We start from the raw sequence: 22723 nt of genomic DNA, 5'->3' as shown, positions 1-22723 counted from the left end.
TTTGCAAAAGAACCTGCAATCAAGTGTCTGGCCCATTTTTACTCAGGAGTACATTTTCAGGTGCATCAAAAAGGTACATTTTGTCAGTGGCACCGTTTAGGCAAGCGGAGAATGGCAACACAAAGAAGAAAAGCAGTTTTTCCTAAAGAAGAAACATAGCAATGCCTAGCTCTGTCCCCAGTTTCACCTAACCTGAAATAGTACCCAAAGAAGCATTTCAAGGCAGTGCAACAGCTGTTGCTACAAACCCCCCCACCCCTGTAGCACCAAACCGGGATCTTAATTTTTCTTCCTCTTTTCCACAGTCACTTTGACATCTGGCTTCATTTGCTTCCATTCTTTATCACATCGTGATTTACTAGCAGACATGGTCATTTGGCCACATAGAAAGCCTCAGATCAGACTCCACAAGCTAAATTTTTCAAATTCCTTCCCGAAGGAAAAAATAATAAATAAATACATCACATATAGCAGGGCCAATAAAGTACTTCCAGGAAAGAATTTGCAAATAACAGTGAAGATTAGATCTGGGATTAGATTGCCCTCCTGAAAGCCAGATGGCCCAAAACCTCTGAAGGACCATCTCCCAACAAACGAAACCCCAGTGAGACACGAGGGCTGCTTCTGCCATAGCGGAAGGCAGTGCATAAGCATACAAAATACTTTCAAATGCTTCGGCCCAGAAGCTCCTGGCATGCTTTCTATTTAAAACAGGGCCAACTGTATTTATAAGCCTTACGAAATTCATCCTGAAGAAGTTATTAATGGCTAGAAGCCAGCCTCCCTAATTCAGGTGTCTAACTTATACCTCAACCCCAGGCACCCAGCAAACAGCTCCTAAGTTGTGTAAGGAAGAGAGCCAGGCAATGAGCAGAAGCAGGTGACTTGAGAAGCCTCCAGGGAAAGAGATGGCTTGTCTAAATTCAGGTGTCTGCCTCTCTTCATCCCACTAGCTTGGCGGCAATCCAGCAGCAAGCTGCCACCAAAAGACCAACTCCACCAACACCACCACTTCCCTGGCATGAGCACTGGTGCCATCTCACCTCCCAGGAGCCAAGCGGGTACCAAATTCCACAAAACAGGCTGACTTCCCATCGTCAGATGGATGGAAAGCCAAATCACTGGGAGGATCAGACAAATGCCACTGCCATCACAAAAGGAGGCATGAGAAGCACATGCCAAGCACAGGAGCTTCAACAACACCTTGCTGTTATAATGTCCCAGTGCTGACACAAAACCGTGTCGCTGTGGGACATGCCCTAGGAGGACAGCTTGGCCCAACCAACAGTTTTCGCTGTCTGTGCTTAGTTGAATTGATCCCAGCCTAGATATATCCCTTTAAAGCTGTGTTAGATGACGATGATTTTGACTTTTATGGCCAACATAGTAAAAACTATTTCCCAAAGTTAGTATATCAGGTTTCTTTTCTAACAGTAATGACTGAAAGCTGAATCATGTCCAGAAACAAAATTTAGGGCTTTCACATGAGCTGGTACAAAAAAAAAAAAAAAAAGTCCCAACACATCCATCACTGGCAAAAAAAAAAAAGGGGCGGGGGGGCGGGGAAGGCAAGTCTTATAATCCTCATGCTCTTCTATGATAATCCCAGATGTTTTGTACCACAAATGCAAAACACTGTTGAAATTCAGTTTCTCTACTCAGTGTAACACAAATGAAAGTTTTACAGCTAAATATCCAACTGGAATCTAGCATGCTGTGAGTCACATCCATACATCTTTTCATTGGAAAAATAAAAATTTAGCACTATTCATAAACACTAAATTTACAACTGCTTGCAGAAGCTCACAGAATGAGGAACCAAAAAAACTATTTTGAAGTATCTCATTCACTACATTCCTTTGAAGTTAGATTTTTACTTGGATTGACAGCATTCAGATATGTGAAAAACAGCAAAACCAAAACACTCCTCCTAAGGTAATTTGGATAATAAGTTAGGTGTGTCAAACACACCTTAGACCAGCAGAAGCATTTCTAGTACACTGTGTCTGAGAGCACATGCTGGTTTTCATTAAATTGCTGAAGCTGGAAAGACCATTTTAAAAATTATAGTTAAGAGTTACATTAGTCTCATTAAGTAGAAAAGGTTGGGGTTTTTGTTTTGTTTTGTTTTAAAAACCAACTCCTCCAGAGGTGGATAAAGGAACTCTAGAGAGGAGGAGTGGTAGGTACAAGGAACAGCTGGAATGTATCTGGTTCTTACAACACAATAAAACACAAGTGTTTTTCAAAGCTCAGCAAGGTCACCGTCTAACGTAATACACCCAAGTGCTCTTTAAAAACAAAAATTTGGACCAAAAAAAAAAAAAAAAAAAAGTGTTTGACAAAGAAAAGGTGCTAAAAGGCAGCCCATAAGCAATGAAGGAGGGGAGCACGCTAAACATGGAAATCATCATCACACCTCCTCCCCAGACTATAGGTGGAAAAAAACATATGACCTCAGAAAACTGAATAAAGGATCAGGATACAGTTCAAAACACAAACAAATAAAAAGACAGGAGGAAAAGAACAAAAGTAACACCATAACTAACCGTAGCTTGTAACCACAAAACACAGAACAGAAGAAAACAAAAGTCCAGTCAGAATTGTCTGTAGATCCCCTTAAGGTGCAATGCATTTCCCCAGTATGGAAGACTTCCCCACTTCTATAGTCAACAAGTTAATTCCTCCTCTTAAAGTGCCTGCAGATGCCGTTTTCATGCAAAATTTTAAAACAACTTTCAAAACTACAAAGAGAAGCCATCCACAAAGGAAACTGCACTGTGAACTCAGCTCAAAGCTATGCATGCCCATCGCACAGGACCCTGTGAAGACAGACTTTGAGACAGACTTTCCTCGACTCTAAGAAATCCAAATACAGACTTAACTTGAAAAAAATATATAAACCCACCTTGCAGAAACCAGGAAACAGATTTTACTCTCAAGCAAACTGGTCCCATGTTTCTCTCAAACATATCACCACATACACCACAGATACCTTTCTTGAGGTCTCAAAGGAAGGGGACAACAAGGTAACAGAATAGTATGCAGCCAGATAAAACAGCATTAATGTCACACTCTCCCTCTAAAACATTATTGCTAGCCCTGTTACATGATATTTTGCTACAACGCTTTCGTAGTCTGCAGCCAGTGGAGAACATTATTTCCAGGATTTACATTCCCAGAGTATTTACTTCACAGCATGTGTATTTATGTATCAATTCATATTTCTATATTAATTGGATACACTCAGATTTATTCCATGCAAGGGCTCACTGCCAAGTATCAACACACAATAATGAAATATTGATGCATCCACCTAAAGGAGGGTTAAATACATCCCTTATGTAGATGCAAGCCAGGACTTTGGCAGCTGTGCTGTAAGAAGTTCTCCAGAAACCAGCCCACCCAGGTTTTATGACTTGACAGAATTACCCAGTATTCGACACAGTTTAGGCAACACAATATATAGATTCTGACTTTTCATTCACCCATTTTTCATTCTGACACCCATCCAGGACATCGACTGGCTCTCTACACACTATCTGAGAATACCTTACCCAGAACTGAGGAAAGTCTTTTCACAACAATTATGTGAATTGAAATGGAAGTACGTACGAGAAGAGGATTCAAACAGTAAGACGAATCTTCTGTCTCTACAGTTATTCCTCCCATGTGCTATACCAGACTGTATGCATTAGATTCATGCTTGGGGGAAAAACAAAACAAAATAATCACAGAGGTAAGATCTCTATGCAAATACAGGGAAAACATCAGTGCTAGACCTCTTGCTGCATTTGCAGAAGCCATAAAAGCGTACAGTAGAAATGCAGACTTCGAACAGTTTCAACAAATAGAAACATTTGGTGACCACATGTCAGAGACCATTCACCGGATTTGACTGCTGCACCATTGGTCTAAACCAGAAGATTTCAGTAAGTAGTCTTGGCTCTCAAATTTTATCCTCTAGCTCACTCTTCCTACCAAGCTACTCCACAAATCTGCTTTTTTAATCTTCTGAGCAGGCAGGGGGTAGGGGTGTGTGTCTGTGTGTATACACACATTTTTTTTCCTGGAAAAAGACAAAACCACAAGCTCTCAAATAATTTTCCAACATCCAAAATGTAATAGATAGCTTTAAACCACGAAGGAAGGCAGTTCTGGGCTCTGAAAAGCAGACTTCAATGCAATAATGAATGAAGTTGTTAGCATACACCACAGCATTCAAATAAATCAGGCTATTTCACTACCTATTTAATGGCCATGGTGGACACGAGCAGCAGAGGTACTTCCAGTTGCTATCCAGACATACCGGGCTCTTTTCCTCTAACGCCGTCTATTGAAAATGAAAACAACCTTATCTTGCCACAGAAATCCCAACGGTGAATCACCCCTCTCCATCAACACTGGGTAGTGTTAGAACTAGGAAGGACTTCTGTTCCCCTGCGGTGTCCCTGCATGAGGGACAGTCCCAGGACTAGAGAGTCCTGCTTGTGGCTCTGAGACTGACCCTCAAAGATGGTATCAGATGAAATCTGTAGCTCTCAGAACATCCGACTAACAACTCTAGATCAGTTATTAGGAGAAGAAATTCAGCTTCCAAGAGGCCCTGTAATAGCATGTGATATTAAGAGTTACTTGGCCCAACACCTCCTTTTCACTTCAGTGGATTTGTGAAGGTTGCTCCACGTGCTTTCCTACAGCTCTGCTCCTTCACTCCAACAATTCATTCAGGCACACGCTCACTGCCCACCTTCCCTCAGATGGGATCTGTACCTTCAGCTACACTGGGGGAAAAAAAATAAAAATATTCAAGTGTTATTTGCCTCGGGGCACTCTAACTAAAGATTTACAGACTTCGTGGGTCAGGTTTCAAGTTGCTTTAGCAAACAATTTCAAACCGTAGACATTCACCTGAAGATGAGGGTCCACTTAAGATACAGAATGGGAATCAAAAGCTGACGTGCTTTACAAGAAAACCTCACATACTCTTCTTTCCGCCTGAAAGCTTAGAGGGGCATCACCCCTAAAACGGTGAAGGGTGTTTTGGGGGCGAGGGCCCACGTCTCCCCTTTGTTCACAAGGATGAACTTCGTGGCGGACTGCGGAGAGGAAGGGGCAGGCTGCTCTCCCACATCCTGAGGCGGGGAAACAGACTCGGCAGTCTGGGATATTTAATAGCTGGGGGAAGAATGCTTCGGTTTGAAGGAACAGCTCTTGGCTTGCTTAAGTTATAATATGGAACAGAACACAGTAAAACAGCTTTAACCCAGCTATTTCTAGCTTTGGCAAACAAAGCTCTACCTTAGAGAAACTATTTCTAAGCTGTGGCGTCTCGGTGTTTTATTCTGGGCTCGGCACACACCATCTGCCCAGCTGAGGTGCTAAGTAACGGCTGAGTTTGACCAGCACTAGTTGTTACAGGCAGAGCTCAGAAGACTCCAAAAGTCCCAGGTGCAAGTCCCAACACCACTACCTGGAGAAGGGGCACCTGAAGAGCTTGAGTTTTGCACAGTAAATGACAACTCTTTCCCCAAAAGAGGTAGATGTCCTCAACAGCTAGCTCTCCCAGGGTGACTGCCTCCAACGAGAGTAACCGATACGGAGACAAGCGACACAGTCCCCCCTCCCAGCTCACTGCGGCACACGGAGCACAAGGCTGGGGACTGCGCCCGAAGAGGTCTTTGCACGGAAAAGGCCACAGACCTGCCTTGTGTGCATGATCACAAACGGTACCTCAACGTAAACGTGAATTAAAGGACAAAGACTTTCATAAACTAACACTAGCTATCAGATGCAATTTTTGGTTGCTACTACTCTTATTCATGTTGTTGGGGTTTTTTTTGTTTTGGTACAGCCTAAGAACTAGGATCACATGTTTGAGCTCCCACCAGGCAGTGGCTGCCATACAGTATGGAGACTCCAGCTGGGAACAGGAGGAAGAAGAACCTGGCCAGGACAGAATCTTCTCTCACCAAAAGCTTCAAGAACAGATGAGGTGAAAATTTTTGATGGTTTTGGGGTGGGTTTTTTTCCCCCTTGAGATCTGACAAATACAGCTGCTCAATCCCCATCACAAAAATCCCTCAGCTTCAAGGTTCAAGCTCAGGTCTTCCGAGGTTTTTTTTAAATCTCAAGAGTCTAAAAAGCTCTGTATTGAATACAGAAATACGTTAACACATGTCATTAGCAAAGGGAAATAGTAACGGTTTACAAAGAGATTTTTGCTTGTTCTTTTAAATACATAGTAGCTAGTGTTTGTATGCTTTAATCTTCCTCTAATGTTAGGGGGGAAGTTGGCACACAAAAGCTTTCCAAAACACAAGATCTTCAAGTTTGTAAATATTTGGAAATCTGCCTCATCTTTAAAACTAACTGCTTAATCATTAGGACTCACCAAGTTTCACCCTCAGTCAAGCACACACCACTTCGTTTCACTAGGACTTAGAAAACCTCGGGATGTATCTCGTTACTCTGAAAATACCTTTACAAGAATGGAAACGGTGGGTCTTGCCTTTTTAATCCATCTGGATTTAAAGAGTAGAGACACACAAGGGACCCTCTGAAACCACATTTCATAGTGAAACAAGTATTTATATTTTCCTTCAACATTCCGGAATTCATAACATCCTGTTTATCGATACCTTCAGGTTTTTTACGTTACTCCATTTACAGCAAGACATTTCTCCAAGGAGTAAGTTCAAAGGTTACTTTAAAATAAAAACAGCTTTCACGTATCAGAAACAAAGCACAGGCACACCAATTAGATGGGGAAGGGGTAAAGCTGAAGTGTGTTTTCCACTACACAAGCAGCGCAGGCTTTACGCTGCCATGGCTTCGCTAGTGCTCGTGCTCCCTTGTGCTACCGACAGGCAGGGGCAGCCTTTCGCAGGAACAGTACAACCAGTATCAAATGAAAATTAGTAATAATTAAGACAAATCCCCAAACCCTTAACAGGATTTTCAAAGACAACATTACATCACCTTAATGAAACTATTTCAGGTAAGCTTTGCCAGTTTAAAGAAAGCAATGCAAGAAACGTATACGCGCGAGAGGAATGCTTTGATTACCTAAACTCACAGCTGGCTCTTACAAAATCGGCGCTCGGGGAAGCCAGGGCTGCTGCAATTACCTACGGTCACGGGTGACACTTACAAAACCGACGCTTGTGGAAGTCATTTGCGATACCCCTGCCTACAGTGCTGTTGGTTCAAAGTTCTCAATAGATTTTAAGCACTAGATGTCATCGCTTTACAGAGGAAACAAAGAAGCCTGGACTCGGGTCTCGACAAGCTTACAAAGACGAGGGGGTAAAAAGTTAACAACGAACCTTCTTCGAATAGTTACTCCTCCGCACGTTACCGGCATGGCATTTCTGACAGCAGCAAGTTTCATCTCAAGCGAACGGGTGCAAAGACTTCGTATGTTACAACACACACGAACCAGCACGGCAAAGCCACCCTTAAAAACCACACGACGAGCTAACTCTAAGCGAGGCTGTTCAACCTTCCTAACATCTCTCCAAACAGCCTCCACGCCAGCAGCCTGCCCCCCCCCATACCCCCCGTACCCCCGTGTGCGGCCCCTCCCCCGCGTTAGCACTCACCGCGCCCCCGGGACTCCGCCGGGCTACAGAAACACAGGTACCCGCACCCAGCGCTACGTGCGGGAGGGCACCCGCCTTTGCAAACAGGGGGAAAGGGCTGTAACTTCAGGTTACTCGCCGTCCTGGACGCTCCCGAGGCAGGGAGAAGCAGCGTCTTTAATTCCGACCGTCTCCGAGCAAGCGCTGGAGAAATAACTGCCAAGGCGGCAAGGAATTACAAGCCTTAATGACAGGAGGGGCAGCTCCGCCGGCCGTGAGCGGAGGGTTTGGGGAGGGGGGCGCCGGCCACACCGCAGACGGATCTCCGCGAGCTTTCGCGGCGCGGTCCAGGCACGGCAGCAGCCCGCAGCCGCCCACAAAGAAAAGTTTGGGACCCGCGTCCCCGCAGCTCGCGCCCCGCAGCGGGACCCCGGGAGGGGACCGGGGCCGACAAGGGGGCGACACACGGAAGGGCCGAGAGACGCCTCACCTCTACCCATCGCCGAGCCTCGGCGAACGCCGCCTGGCAGTCGCACTCCGCGTCCTCTCTCCCCTCCATGGCCGGCAGAGCGAGCGAGCAAGCGAAGGCGGGGTGGGGGGCGGGGGGGGCCGTGGCGGCGAGCGGCCGGTGCTGGGGTGGGGGCCCGGGGACCGGCCGCTGTCATTCAGCTGCCGCCTTTTAACGCTCCCCGCGCCGTCTCCTCCCCCTCCGCCTCCTCCCCGCCGAGCTCCCCCTCCCGTGAGCTCGCCGGCGCTCAGCGACCGCAGGAATCCGACGGGGCCGCCGGACGGCAGCGCCGCGCCCCCCCGGGGGCAGCCGGGCGCCCGGCAGGGGCTGCACCCCCCCGCGGCGGCGGCTCCGTCCCGCCGGGCCGCGGCGCCCCTCGCCCCGCAGAGCCCGCCCCCGGCGGCCCCCGCCCCACCGCATACCAGGAATAGCTGGGGACAATCGCACCTTTCAGGGCCGGCCACCTCCGCCCCGGCCCCGCCACCTGCCGCCCCCGCCCGGCCGGGGCCACCCCGCGGGCCGGCGGCCGCCCCTCGCCGCGCAGCGCCGGGGAGCGGAGCGGGGCGCCTGGGGGCGAGACACGGCCCCCGCGCCCCGCTGCAGCGCTGTCCCGCGTGGGGACGGAGCGAGGAGCCCTCTCCTCTGCTTCGGGAGACATGACAGCGCCACGCTTCGGGGCTCCTCGCTCGGAGCGAGCGAAGCGGGGATGCCCGGGTCAGCGCCGCGGCCGCACTCAGCCCGCAGCCCCCTGCCCGCACACCCTGTGCCGCAGCCGGGCCTGCCCGCAGCGCCCCGCCAGCCCCCAGGGCTTCGGGCCACTCGCGCCTCCGCCCCCGGCAACCGGCTCCGTGCGGCGGGTCCGCTCCCCGCGCAGCCCCAGCGCGGCGGCCGCCACCAGCGCGGGGGGAGCTGCGGGGGCTGCACCCCGGCACGGCATCCCCCCCGCTGGCCCGGGCCCCGCGGCGGGGCAGGCGTGCTGCCCGAGCAGGGCAACCCCCTTCCTCCCAGGGCCGGAGCGGGCATGTGCTAAGCAGAAATGGTAATAAAGCACCAGGAAAGACGATTTTTTTTTTCAATATCCATGTACAGCATTAGGTTGTGTTTATGGCTGGTTTTTTTGAAGTACTTTAGTTCATTTTAACATTGCATTTAAGATGATCTTTTCCTACTTGAACAGTATTTTTCTTTCCATATTTTCTTTGTAAGCAAAACTGAGTTGCTGCACCCATCTCCCACTTACATGGTCCGTGGCAGAGCATGGGGTCATTTCTTAACAACTACTGAGAAAAGATAACTTAAAATTTATACCGCACACAAATTATCATCTTCTACTTGGCAGCACACCTTATTTCTGCTCTGCAAACAATCTTCTTAGTCTAGGGAAGATGATTTGAGGAGATTAATTCAACACCGCAAGAAGCTACTAGCCATCAGCTTCTGCAGGACATGGAAATTAAGTGTTAGTGGTGCTACACACAGGAAGGAAAATGCAGTGACTCTGGCTGAAGTTAAGTTCCACGGGAAATGTTTGACATTTATTAAAGTTACAAATGCATATAAATTATGTAGTTGGCTCCTCACAGTGGTGTGATCTGAGACATCTATGCTATAAAGCCAGTGGTGAATGAAATGATAAGCAAAGCTTTAATTCTGAAATTTTTTCCTACTCCTTTTTCCTGCTCCAAGCCACATCAGCCACAAGACCAAATACAAATGAAGAATCTGCATTTTTCTCGAGTGGGAAGCCTGAGCATCAGAAAACCACCCTCTCATCTCACTATTTATCATTCATGACTACAAAGGGGGCGGGGGGGGGGGGGGGGGGGGGAAGTCTAAATAAAGCGTGTATGTGCTGCTGCTGGCTGGCACCAGTTTGTGTGAGCTGTCATTACTAAACATTTTTCTGGTGAACTAATGCAGCTTTTCCCAGATACTTGAAGTCTGCCTTTTCACTTCATATAAAAATATGCTGCTTGTCCCTAAGGAAGAGAAAAAAACCTATGAATTAATATAAAAATTAATTTTATTTGAGAATAAAATTCTATGAAACAGGTTTTAAGAGGTTGTGTTTAAAAAAAGTTTCCAGGTTCTCACTTATTTCTGGTTATTTCACTTAACGGCAAATCAAATCACTCTTCTTTATGAATCAAGTGCTTAATGTTTTAGATGAAATAATTTCAGTAATCAAGTATTTTGACTAAGTCCTCGTTTTAGTAAGCTGCACGGACCACAGCAGCTGTCAAGCTGAAGTTATTCCCCGAGTAAAAAAAGTTCCAACATGGAAATGTCTTCCTTGAAGTGAATTTAAAATCAACCATCGTACATAATTTATCTACGCAAGCCTTGACAACCAAAATATTTTAATACTCCTTTGCGCTAACAAGGTAAGTCACTAGACCCCTAGATCAGAAAACATTACATATCCCAGATATGACTGGTAACTGTTGGTGTCAAAAGTGGGAAACGTAATGTTGTTCTGCTTGGCAAAAATAAACCCTTTCAATGTGTGTGCTCCTAGGGATAAGTCAAGCAACAGTTTACATCATATTCTTTTCATAGAGAGTTCTACAAATATTTGATACAATAATATTTTCTACAAGGCAGGCTTCTTCCTTTAAGGAAAGACTGTATTTATTTTCTAAATGTAGGCTGTTAAGTGTGTTTATTTTCTAAAACTGACATTTCAATGACAGAAAACACTTTTCTCCTTCTTTCCCTAACTGAGTCATGCAGCCGTGATTGAAAGGAAAGGGCATTGTACTAGTTATTAGATTCTCACAGTTTCTCAATAAAATGCTTGTACTAACATGGGAAAACTTACACCAATATATACTTAAAAGAGCTTCAACAATCCCGAGTGCTTAATAGCACACCTGCTCCAATCAGCTAAAATTAATATAAGCACGAAGCATGCATCATCCCTTCACTCCTACATGCACCATTTCCATAAGATGATGTGTACGGCTGGCCCAGGCTGCAGAAGCTGAAGAGGGATTTCCTGGCAGCCACTAGCACTACGTGCCTGTGGCCAAACCATGCTCCACACAAAGGTGGCAAGGCTCTGGCAGGGCTGTACAAGTTAGGAAATTCAGCATTATTTTCCCACGGAGCTTGAGCTAATAAGCACAGATTGTACAATTAAGGCAACGTCTGCATGGGCATCGCAGCGCCAAAAGCATCATGTGTTCTGTAGGGTTTACCCGCCCCTGGTCAGGACCTTGCTGGACTATGCAGGTCAGCCAAGCGTTCATACCTCACTCCTTGTATCCAAGTTATACTGGTTATGCCAATGCCAAAGATATTCCAGCACCCTGTAGATCCCTTTACTTCTTGCATTCCTCAAGAGGGTCACCAATAACTGTGCCAAAGCATAGTCTTACAAGAAGCACTGGAAGGTCGCTACACCGTACGTGTTAGGCGAAACAGTATTTCTGCAGCGCAGTCTTTCAAAATTTCAGTCTAGCAAGGGACCACGCAGTGAGCAGACACAGTTCAGCGTAAAAACTGGTGCATTGCTCTTCCTTCGTCATCTCAAACTTCTGAGAACCTTTCCAAAAGCAATGTTCACTAAAAAGTACCATTTTGTATATTAATAAACTGGAAATGAACACTGAAAGTAAAACAAAATAAAAGGAAACCTTAGCATGCAGGACAACTGATTTGAAGTCTACATTAAAAAAAACACCAAACAACCAAACCCCCCTCAAAAAAACCCAGAGCAAAGCTACCGTATTGCCAAAATAATAGGAACTCTTATTCATAATTTTTTACTTAAGATTCCAGATTTTTCCAGTGTGAACATGAAAAATCCTACCCCAAGTTTACTATTCTAACCTTGGGTTTGTTTGTCATGAATTCACTTAATTAGTCCTCATACTCAATTAAAGCTCCAGTCCTGAAGTGACTTTGCAATAAATAATTGCACAAAAACAGTGCCCCTCCATTTATTACCTAAAACTACCAAAATCCGCTGAACACTGAAGAGCATACACACTGTGAAAATTTCCCCAAAGCAGACAAGTGATGTAGGTAGCTGAACAGCTCTGAACTGCACTTCCGCTTTGTCTTTTTACTCACCCTCCTCCCTATCCTAAAAGTACCTTATCGATATCAACTATGGCTTACTTGAAATGTAATCCTCTGAGTCACCTTTAGCATAAAATATGCAATATCCTAATTACATTGTGACAACTTTTATTTGATTTTTCTGATATTAGCCGGAAGACAATGCAGCTGTTTTGGTAACCAAGTCCTTTGATGTTTATTTAAAAGCAGGTTTCATGGCTTTACTAATGAGCACAACAACATAAAGCAAGTCTTAACGATACTGCTTTTTATTGGAGTGAAAAAGCGTTCGAAAATAGAAGCTCATTAGTGTCGTTCTTCCCCCTCACTTTTCCAACCAGCTCACTTAGAGAAAACAGACTCTTGTTGTTAGTGGACTCTTCAGGTGACATGTTTTAGACAGACACTCCTACTTTCTTTAGAGTGCAAAAGATGTTCTTAAGTGATAAGACAGACTCCTCCCAGGCCTCTTTCTTTTCTATAAAGAAGGAAAACTCTGCCAGATTGCTTCTGGCATAACCCCATTCATTTTTCCTGCAATGACAATTGGTAGAAAATGAAAGCAACCCTCCGGGACTGGGGGTTCAGTTTCCTTTGGCAGTGGTCTTGATTGGAAGCAAACCTGAATTATTTCACTTCAAAGCAACAAATAAGGAATATTCTTCTGGAAGTCAAAACCAGCAAGTTAACCAAAATAAACTTTCACAAGAATCCTAAAGCATGTGATTGTTCAGCCAAAAAAATCCCAAAGCCAAACAAAAACCCAAAACAACCCAAAACCCCCAAGTTGTTACTAATTTGACTGTAGAAATTGACCAACAGTACCTTAAGATCCAGTGTGTGTGGTGGGAGGGATGGCACAGGGGAAGGGTATCACACAGCATTCAGTAATGCCACGTGACAAACTTACAATAGATATTCCTAAAGGGAAAAAAAAGTATATGACTATCATGTGTATCCTAAAATCTATAGTCTGTTTCTGTTCTTGTTACACAAAACTTCATTACAACAATCATTGCTTTTCTATCCTTTATTTCAGTTAGGTAAGATACTTCACATTGCTGCATCCACCTGTGTGTGCCCTCTGCAGTCCTGCCATTCGAACTAGCATTATCAGCGTGGCTTTTCTGGAGCAAAAATCCATGTTTTTCCATATACACAAAGAGCAAACACTAGTTTAACTAAAGGTTTTTGACAATTTATTAACATTATTAAGCTTGAGAAACAAAATTAAGCTTTATTCAAAATGTAAAGATAATTTTAAAATGTTAGTGCTCACCAACAGTTAGAAGAAACAGTCCCTTTTCTGCCTTTTTTCTTCCATTTATTTATTTATAAATAATGCACTGAAAAAAATGCCTTTGTCTTCTGAGTCACCTGCAAAAGTTCTTATAATATTAATGTACCATCATAGTAAAAGATGGAGATAGCCTCATATTTTGAGTTTTTACCCACTAACATAACACATACTCCACTCAAAATGTTATCTGTGAATGATACAAATGATAACCCTCCTCTGAACCAGCTCATCATTATTATGATGAAATAACACAGACAGTAATTCCCAAAACTTTTAAAGGGGTGGAAGGGGAAAAACCCACCACATAAGAAGTCTTGCACAAAATGCATGCGTGTATATAAATACCCAAAGTTGTTTTAGGAACAAGCAGCAAGATATAGCAAGGACAAATGCAAAGTTTATTCCACGTATGCTACAATTAATCAGCATGTTAAGGAAGTATCAAAATTTGTACTATTAACATATGGCAACGGTTTTATTGTTACAATACATTAGCCCCACTGGAAAAGGCTTTCAAGCTGCAGACAGTGCAATTGCATTAAATCTTAATTCTTCTGGGTCACGTTCCATGAATTTCTTGCAAACTTCTATTGCATCCTAGGGAGAAAAAAAGTAAAAAACAAAACAACAAAGCAAAAGATGACTATAAACCATACTTACTTAAAAAAAAAAACAACAAAAAAACCCACAAACCAAAACAACCACCCAAAACTGAAATAGGAAGATGTGCTCTATACAAACTATGTTCAAAATGGATTTTTCCATTAAGGGTTAATAGTGTCACAAATCTACATAAACTGTATTTCTGATCTGAGTTACCACTATTCAAGATTATTTACAGTACTCATATGGGCAGCATTAAAAGGGCAAACGTTTTATGCAGAACTTTAGCAACAATGATTTTTGTGACTGAGTATTACTTTGTGCAACAGATGTGTTGCTTGTCTGACTTTCTAAATGCATCTCTGCAGTTTGCCTTTACTAGTAATGCTGTATTCAGAAGTTTTTCCTTTGTTTCAAAATGAATCTAAGCTGTGTGGGTAAGTGAAAGATTATAAGTAAATCCTTCATCTAGGCTTTAGGGTGCAATCTGGAGAACACATGTTATCAGTAAAACAGAAAAAAGCCACATATGAAAAAATTAAAGCTTTATCCAGCTTCTTCCCCTGCCTCAACAAGCATAAATTGTATGCAAACTTTACAGACATTAGTCTATACTACTAAATTATAAAAGGTTTTACTCCTTTGTTTTGTAGTTTCTCTGGTTTCTTCCTTTTGAAAAGCTAATTCACAGAAGCAGCATCTTCTGAACATTTTTAGCCTGGTGAAGGCAGAGGAAGAACAGCCATTTAGGACCAAGCACAAGCAGAGAGGCACTGGCAAGTCTGGGGAGTGTCCAGTTTGTAAAGCTAAGCCTGGATACCATAAAAGTCAGATCTATGCATTGCCTTCTCTCAGCTTCAACTTCACACCATTCTGTGGGGATGACAGTTTATCCTCCCAGTTCAGTATATTCCTTTCTAATTAATTTCTTGGCTAAATAGCTTGTGAAACAAAAAAGCACCCAAAAGAAGCCACAAAACCGGAGAAGAATGATTATTAGTAAGTGTCAGAAAGGAAATCAACTTCTGTCTAGCACGGCACCTATCAAACTGTAACTAAACCGAAGGAAAGAGAATGAAAAATTATCCTAAGTTTTCAATCTGATGACTCATGTACAATTTGAGAAGAGCAGGGTTATATGAAAATCTCAGCACACAAGACAAGTCAGTCTGATCTTCTGTTATGGTCAACCCTTCTGATCTGGTATTTCTTGTTACTATTTTATGATACTTTGTCAACCAGAGTCACAACACGAACATTCTTAAATACCTCTTTTAGAGCTGAGCAAACCTAGTTTTCTCTCACTCTATTCCTCATCCAACCATATACACAAAGCAAGATTTTGTAGAAATATTTTAATACATATTTTTATAAGTATTTTCTATAAAATTTGTGGAAATGTAAGAATTTTGTGTAGCACTAAGAAGGTTTTCTATTCGTACCTCTAAAAAAGAATCGTCACTAGTTTCCCCATGGTTTATTGGAAATGGCTTGCGCCCATCTGTTGAAACACAAAGCAGGATTGAACAACACATTCATAAAATTAGAAAAGATTCATTTTTGCAGTAAAAATTCTTTGAACAGATATTCTGCTCTTCACTTACAGAAATGCTACCTCATTTTTCATAAAAGAATCACACATACAGCTAGCTATTCCCTGGTCTCTCCTCCATTGTTGACTGCTTCAAAAGAAATCATTATGTGCAGTCTGTTACGTTACAAAAAAATACTCAATCAAAACAATTAGATACTTTTATATATTTTATTTGAAAACTTCAAGGCTATAAGTTGTGATTGTTTTAATGCTGGTATAGTACTTCGGTTTTTCAAGTAGAGAAGAACAATGTCAACTACACAGAATGGATTTACCCAGACAGACAGCTGTATGTCTGTAGTCTTTGGCAGCTGTTAACAGGGACTCCACAACGGAAGAGAATACCAAACCCAGCAATCTGAAGAGTCTCGCATAACTGAAATGTTACTCTCATTTAAAATAAACCCCCTAATAACTTCTTAAGTATCAAGTATTTTCACATCATTTTAAAATGGCTGCTATAGTTATAGTTATTATTTTTTCTCCCATTTGTAATATAATAATTTACAGCATTTTAAAAATTATTTCACTAGAAATACTTTTCAGGTTACTTGTGAAGAGCTAACAGTGAGAATATATGTCACGATATCCTAAATATTTGCTAGACCTGATTTCCTTTTGGCTCTGCCCTCCCTTGTAAAGACTTTTCCCTCCCCAAAGATTCCATTGAAGTTGACAACACTTCTAAATGACATTTACCATAACTAAAAGTAGATTTGATGTAGATAAATTTTGGATTTACATGAGCAAGAGATTGTTCATAGTTGTAACAACCATGATTGAAGATACAACAATGCAAAACCCTCAGAATGTGCCAGGGACACAAAACTGAATGGCCTGTATGGTTGCAAGCTAAGTTTGATTTGTTAGGCTTTTGTTGGTTTGTGGGGATTTTTTGGATTATTTTTTTTTTTTACATACATCTTGGCAGAACAGGATTTAAATCTCATGTGCCTATAAATAACATGTTTTCTATGGCACAAATATCATAAGCATTTAACATCCTTGTGCTTCTTTAGCATTTTCTGCCTGCCAAAGCCCACACGCTGACCACAGTGACCGAGGCCAGTGAATCAATTGAAAAACCTTCTTCCATTTTCCTACTTTTAAGTATTTTTTGCTTTCTTCCGGTGGTACAGAGAGAAGTTATTTTAAGAGCAAAGGAAATAGTATTTGAATTCAACTATACAGTGGAGCTAAATGCTTCTTTTTTTTTAACTTAAGAAAAATATTTATTATAATTATTATTTAAGCAAAAAAATCATGTGGGTTTTATCTTGCATCATATTAATGGAGAATAGCTAAACATGGTAGTCATAGTCTATGGTGTGCTTATTAAACAGAGTAAATTAATCCACAATGAAAAGGTAACATGGAAATAGTGGCACACAACTAAACGAAGAATGAGCCATACATCATGCCTTGAAATTTAGCTTTATAGAATATTTATATTGCATCCTAAAGTAGTTGTTTCACTGTTTGATCTAGTTCACTGACAGACATACAGCATCATAAAAATACAGCAGCAATGTGCGCCTATTGTTCATGACCTACCACTGATAAGAGCCCTTAGATCACCTTAATCTTAACACAAGCATTTCTTACAGACTGCTTATGTCCATTATGATTAGTTGTCACTTGTTAAGAGCATTGCTCAATTACATGCTGATTTTCAGAAGATTAAGATGTTCTCACCATGAAATACTGCAAAAAATTATGTTAGGAAAGACCAGTGAATTGCAGCTTTTAAATCCTGATCTACTTGCTAGTTTTCTGAAGCACCTGCAGCAAAACCTAGTTGCCCAGCAACATGTTTAAGATTGGAGCCATTAGAGAATTATCCGAGCAGAATTTGGTACTACACAATCTGAAGAGGAAAAAAAACCCCAACCACCTGTAAGTCAGAAAACAGATTACTGTTTTACAGTTAACTGTCTAGTGACCACAAAAGGGCAGAAGTAACCAGCCTGTAACAAATGGGTTGCAGAATATTAGTCTCTGCTAGTATCTTGACATGATTTCAGTTTAACTGTATCACACTATTTAATAATATAGCTAACACTCTAAAGTGGCATACAGTTCATTTATTAATTCCACAATTATATATATATATATATTCCAAAATTATATAACGGGATATAACAGTACTTTCTTTCAGAAACTTTGAGTGTTCATTAATTCTTTCTTGTTTCCTTTCCTTATAAATCATAAAAGAAGTTTGGAGGCAGTCTAGTATTCTGTACCATTTTATCTTAAGAGAAGGGAGTTGAGGGAAGGAGAACACAAAAAAAAAAACTGGGAAGGTGGCTGCAATTGTTTGACAGAAACCCCCAGACTCTATGATGCAGTTGAAAAGAACCTAAGCCATACATCCCATGAAGTAATCTCTCCAACTTTCATAGTTAACAACATTACGGCTTGTATTTGTTTCAAACACATGGAGAGAGTGGATAAAAAGTGTTCTTACCCAATTCATAGAGATGACCACCTACGTTAACTAATGCAATAAAGTGAAGATCTACTTTTTCATCTATACTTGGTGCCTGCAAGACAAAACAAAACAAAAGAAATTGTATTCACTAAACCCCTTATCACAATATGATTAATGAGAACACAATATGCAAAACACCTGGCCAAGATAAATCACAAGTGAGAAGCACATTCTGGATCTATACAGAATGGCAGAAGTCACACTGTGGAACATTTTGGAATATAAAGAAGCTTTATGCAACGCACAGATCCATAAGAACCCTTTCAGTGAAGTATCTGGAAGTATTTCCAATTACAGCTCTACATAAAAGCTCTATTTTTCATTACCGAATTAGAAGTAGTACCAGCTCAAATACAGCAACATTAAAAAAAGACAGGTATAAATAGCAACTCCTTCAATAACCTGTCTCCTAAAACAAAACAATGCAAAGCTGAACTCTGAACCCATAGTATTGTAAAACTTGAAATATTCACTCAGTCACAATATTTTTTTCCTCATAAGCCATGAATACAGTTCCTCTGTTCTCTCTACACAGGCAGTCAAAAGAAACACGTCTCACATCTTAGGTGAGGAGGAAGGAAAATAACCAGAGGTGCTTAGACTGAAATTTTGAAGTGGCATCATAGCCATCATATCAAGAAAGAACTGAAATACACTGACAGCATCAAGTGACGTGGCATAAAAAACGGTCACAGTTGGTAAAGATCTATCTAGCCCAGTACTGTATTGTCAACTACAGCAAGCAAAAGCTTTTTCAGAAGAACACAGGGCATGCACAGCATGATATTCCGCTAGCATATACCCCCAGAGCCAAAAGGTACATCACCACTGTTGTGTTCAATAGCAACTGATTGTCTTATTTCCTCATCAATCCTTCCAGTCTGCATCTGAGCCTTGATCAACAAATTAAGAAGAAACCGTTTGAGGGAAACAGTTTTTCATAAATTATCAAAGACCTGACTTCTGTGAAAATAGATTTAATGCAGTTTTCTTCCATCTTGAAGTTACTGTTACCCTTATGTGAATTTCTTGAAGCATCCCAAAACCCTAAGGTTTTGCCAGAAACAGATTAGAGTGTAAAATGAGTTGTAGAACCCTACAGTCGCATCATGTTTTCAAGACTGGGTTAAGTTTATTTCTTCCTGAGAAGTCATGAGAAAAGCCTTCAAAAGATGATCTACATTGAAGAAATGTAGCAAACAACCAGAACAACAAAGCAAAGGACAAGAAGTCACCATAAAGTCTTTCAATACACCAAGAGTGACAAAGAACACAGCGTTACAGAGGAACTGCCAACAGCTTACAGAAATTCAATGCAGCAAGCTCAAACCCAAGAGAAAACCAAAAAAACCCCCCACAACCTCCCCTCACTGTCATCTGAGATTCATCTCCATGACCAGTTACAGTGTGAAAGGCATTAATAACCTGTTTCATCTCTGTTTCAGAGGGCCTAGAATGCAGAAAAAGCATCTCTGCTGCTGAAGAGGAGATTGCTATCAGAGGAACAAGAGGACCCTTCCATCAGGACCCAAAGACTCCTTTTTTCCCCTACGGAATAAGCGATTGTCTTTGAGAATTGTTTTACAGAAGGCCAAACAGAGGGATCCCAAAAACAAGCAGCCTCAAGAGTTTGACTGCCCCAGTAGTAAACTTCCAAGGACCACAGGTTTCCATAACTTGCTGAAAAACACACAAGACAGTAGCTAGAAACCAATGGCACCTCGTTATGCTCATCAATCAACCAACTTTTTACGGGCATCTAAACCGTGGTGATACAAAAGTGCACAGGCAGGCAAAGCTGACACTCCGTGCCAAACCCCACACTACCACCTAATTCCCTTAGCAGACATAAAGCTGTTCATTTACAAACTAAACTTACTAACTGGGAAACCTGGGCTTAAGGAATTTCAGGGTTAGAAGAAAGACCACTACCAGTTTGGCTTACTTTAGCAAGGAAATGGCTTAGCATTGAAAAGGTTGTATCTGAACATAACGCTACCAGCGCTCAAACTGACATCAGCTAGAAGAGCTCAAAGCACCACTATTTCAGAGAACTTTGAGATGTTCAGGGATTTGGTTTTCATCACATTCAGAACAAAATACAGTTTCCCCTTTGACTCTTTTGAGGACTGTGTTCTTTGCCAGCTTCTAATAAACACCTATTTTATAGAGAAAACACACTTGGCGTGCTTGGAATGCTGAGCCTATATACAGCTAGATGGATAGGGAAGCCACAAAAAAATTCATAGAGTTTACTTGGAGACACATTCCTATAGAATCCTGCTGAGTTTTTGTACATACTTAATCTAAATAATGTGCTTTCATTGTGCTATTGCCATAACCGATGAGAAATGCTGCATTTTTACATTTTTAATTCCCCAACCTCAGAGAACGAAAGTGTCATGCCATTATTAAAGTTTCTACCACATGTTCTAATGTAGACAGCCTCCTTCCACCGTGACTTCTTTTCATCTGATATATATAGAACTACTTTGCGATAAATTTAATACTATTGTATTTCTTGAAAAATTAGGATTTCAATCATTTTTGACAGACAATTATTTGCTTAATCATAAGCACAGAGAAACAACAGGGTCTGAATAGTCAATATGACCTAGAAGTTTGTATTATAAAAATCTGTTGCTTATGACTTAGGCAAACAAGTAACTGGATTAAACTTTCCTAGTGTGATGAATGTGATTAGAAAGGCCTCCACTCCTCCTTGGGGGGAGGGGAAAATAAAAAAACAACACAAAAAATACATCTATTGCTTATGCGTGCACGCATGATGCACACACACAGATGAAAAGCAGCCTAAGTCAGGCCAATTTCTATTTCACTGGGAAGCTCTAGAAGTTCTAACACTTGAACCCAAAGGCTTTAAATGTCAAAGAAATGGAAAGAAGAGGGAATGTCAGCTTCAGGGAGATGTCTTTTGTGGTCTCCTTGAAAAAACTACACCTTTGGCCAAGTTTTCAGCTTTTAATAAAGCTGTCTGAATGTTGTGTGAATGCTTAAAAGAACAAGAGAACATAGCTTTAAGAAGTCTGCCTGCATGTTCATCACTAGGCAGTACCTTCAGAACAATTATAGACTATTTTCTCCTGATTATTCTTCTTGTCAAAGACCACAGTAACATGAACATCAGTCAAGTGTTGGGATAACATGTTCCTTTAGATTATTTTTTTTCACTTCAAAGCCCATTCGATGCGCAAAAGGAGAGAGCACATTTGAATGACCACATGTGTGAATCCCAAGGAAGGAGAAAGACACAGGAGTCTATATAAGATGATTGTCTAATCAGGATTTGGAGCTAATCTACGGGATTCAAGACTCATTTTTCATGTCCTGTGAAGGGCTGTAGCACACATTGAAGAAAATTTGTATTTCTTTCCCATCCAGAAAAGACAAAAGAGGGCAAATAACCAGCATCTCGAGTAGCTTACAGAAGCTTATGTTATGGTTTCAAACGTAATGTAAGAAATAAGTTTTGGTGGTATGAGTTAATGGGCATCATTTTTCCAACTTATCTCCTCAAAAGAAAAAAAAAAACACAACAACCAACCCACAACAGAAAAATGACCCATAGAATTGAAACTGATTTGAAGAGGAAAAATGCAAAAAGTTTTGCACTCAAAAATGATGGTTGCAAGAATATCTTCTTGGCTGTAGTTTGTTCTCAAGGTACTGAGATAATGCTTAATGATAATAATATAGCACTTCTATGAATGTGCAGTGTCACATACAAGAGAGACTACCAAGGTTGTCATGCCCTCTTAATTTGGGATACCACATTAAAAGCACCTGAATGACCAAACCCCAGTTTTCCAGAGGCCTTCTCTGCTAACCTGGACATTGAAATTAGTAATAAATAATTGCTGGCTGCTGTGAGTTGTCAATTTTAATTGACCTGTCTCAGGTCAATACCCATTAGTTCTTGTTACCAAAACAGCACTCTACATTTCTTCCTCTATTCTTCACTAGCAGATTTCTAATGAGTAATTTTTAAAATGGCACTTCCCAAAGTGTTTACTATACAAATTATAACTCTTTCCTACTCCCTCTTGTACTAAGAAATTCCTTGATTTTACCTTCCGCCACTGCCTGCTTCCTTCTCCTTATGAACTACAACAGTCTTCTTTCTTGTTGTTGCACTAACCTTCAGAAACTCAACGGTACACCCCTATATCCCTGTTTGCCCAATCTTATTAGCTGGGCTAATAAACTGTATTTCATCACCTACACAGTCTATCTTGCTAATGCACTTAGACCATTATCCCAACCAGTCAGTATTCAACTTCCATGCATTTGAAATCTTTTTATCTTCAAATATTGCTAACTTAGAACAAAACTGTTCATCACATTTGATGTGCATCTGGTTTCTTTTCCCTGAAACTGCATTACTGGGACAAACACACAATTGGAATAAAAAAAATTGTCTTGTTCTCATGGACTTAACAAACAAGTCCTTACCGCATCCTGCTTACAATTTATTTTTGAAAGACCACATTATAAAACCAGGTTCAATGTTCCATGACAGATTTCAGGCAACTTCTAACTAAATCTTGTATTTTTATCA

The 22723-nt window shown here is 41.6% G+C and overlaps 2 protein-coding genes across 6 annotated transcripts in view; both read right to left on the bottom strand.

Moving 5' to 3' along the window:
* The window catches only part of LMO7 (LIM domain 7), a 131115-nt gene extending 122878 nt beyond the window's left edge, over positions 1-8237 (bottom strand). For 4 of the 5 annotated variants that reach the window (XM_080374388.1, XM_080374389.1, XM_080374392.1 and 1 more), the window contains exon 1: positions 8074-8218. In XM_080374388.1, coding sequence (XP_080230514.1) covers positions 8074-8142 — 69 coding nt within the window. In that variant the 5' untranslated portion in view covers positions 8143-8218. Of the gene's footprint in view, positions 1-8073 lie in introns of all 5 variants that reach the window. The other variant, XM_080374393.1, reaches the window with a different exon arrangement.
* Positions 8238-13833: 5596 nt separating this feature from the next.
* UCHL3 (ubiquitin C-terminal hydrolase L3) overlaps positions 13834-22723 on the bottom strand; it is a 45735-nt gene continuing 36845 nt past the window's right edge. The window contains exons 7-9 of the mRNA XM_080374434.1: positions 18121-18196; positions 15502-15560; positions 13834-14053 (exon numbers count right to left, since the gene is read on the bottom strand). Coding sequence (XP_080230560.1) covers positions 13970-14053; positions 15502-15560; positions 18121-18196 — 219 coding nt within the window. The 3' untranslated portion in view covers positions 13834-13969. The remainder of the gene's footprint in view (positions 14054-15501; positions 15561-18120; positions 18197-22723) is intronic.

This window comes from Falco punctatus (genome assembly GCF_963210335.1).
Source record: "Falco punctatus genome assembly, chromosome: 2".
NCBI lineage: Eukaryota > Metazoa > Chordata > Aves > Falconiformes > Falconidae > Falco > Falco punctatus.
Note: the sequence above shows the minus strand (reverse complement) of the source record. Positions and strands in the feature narration are given on the sequence as shown.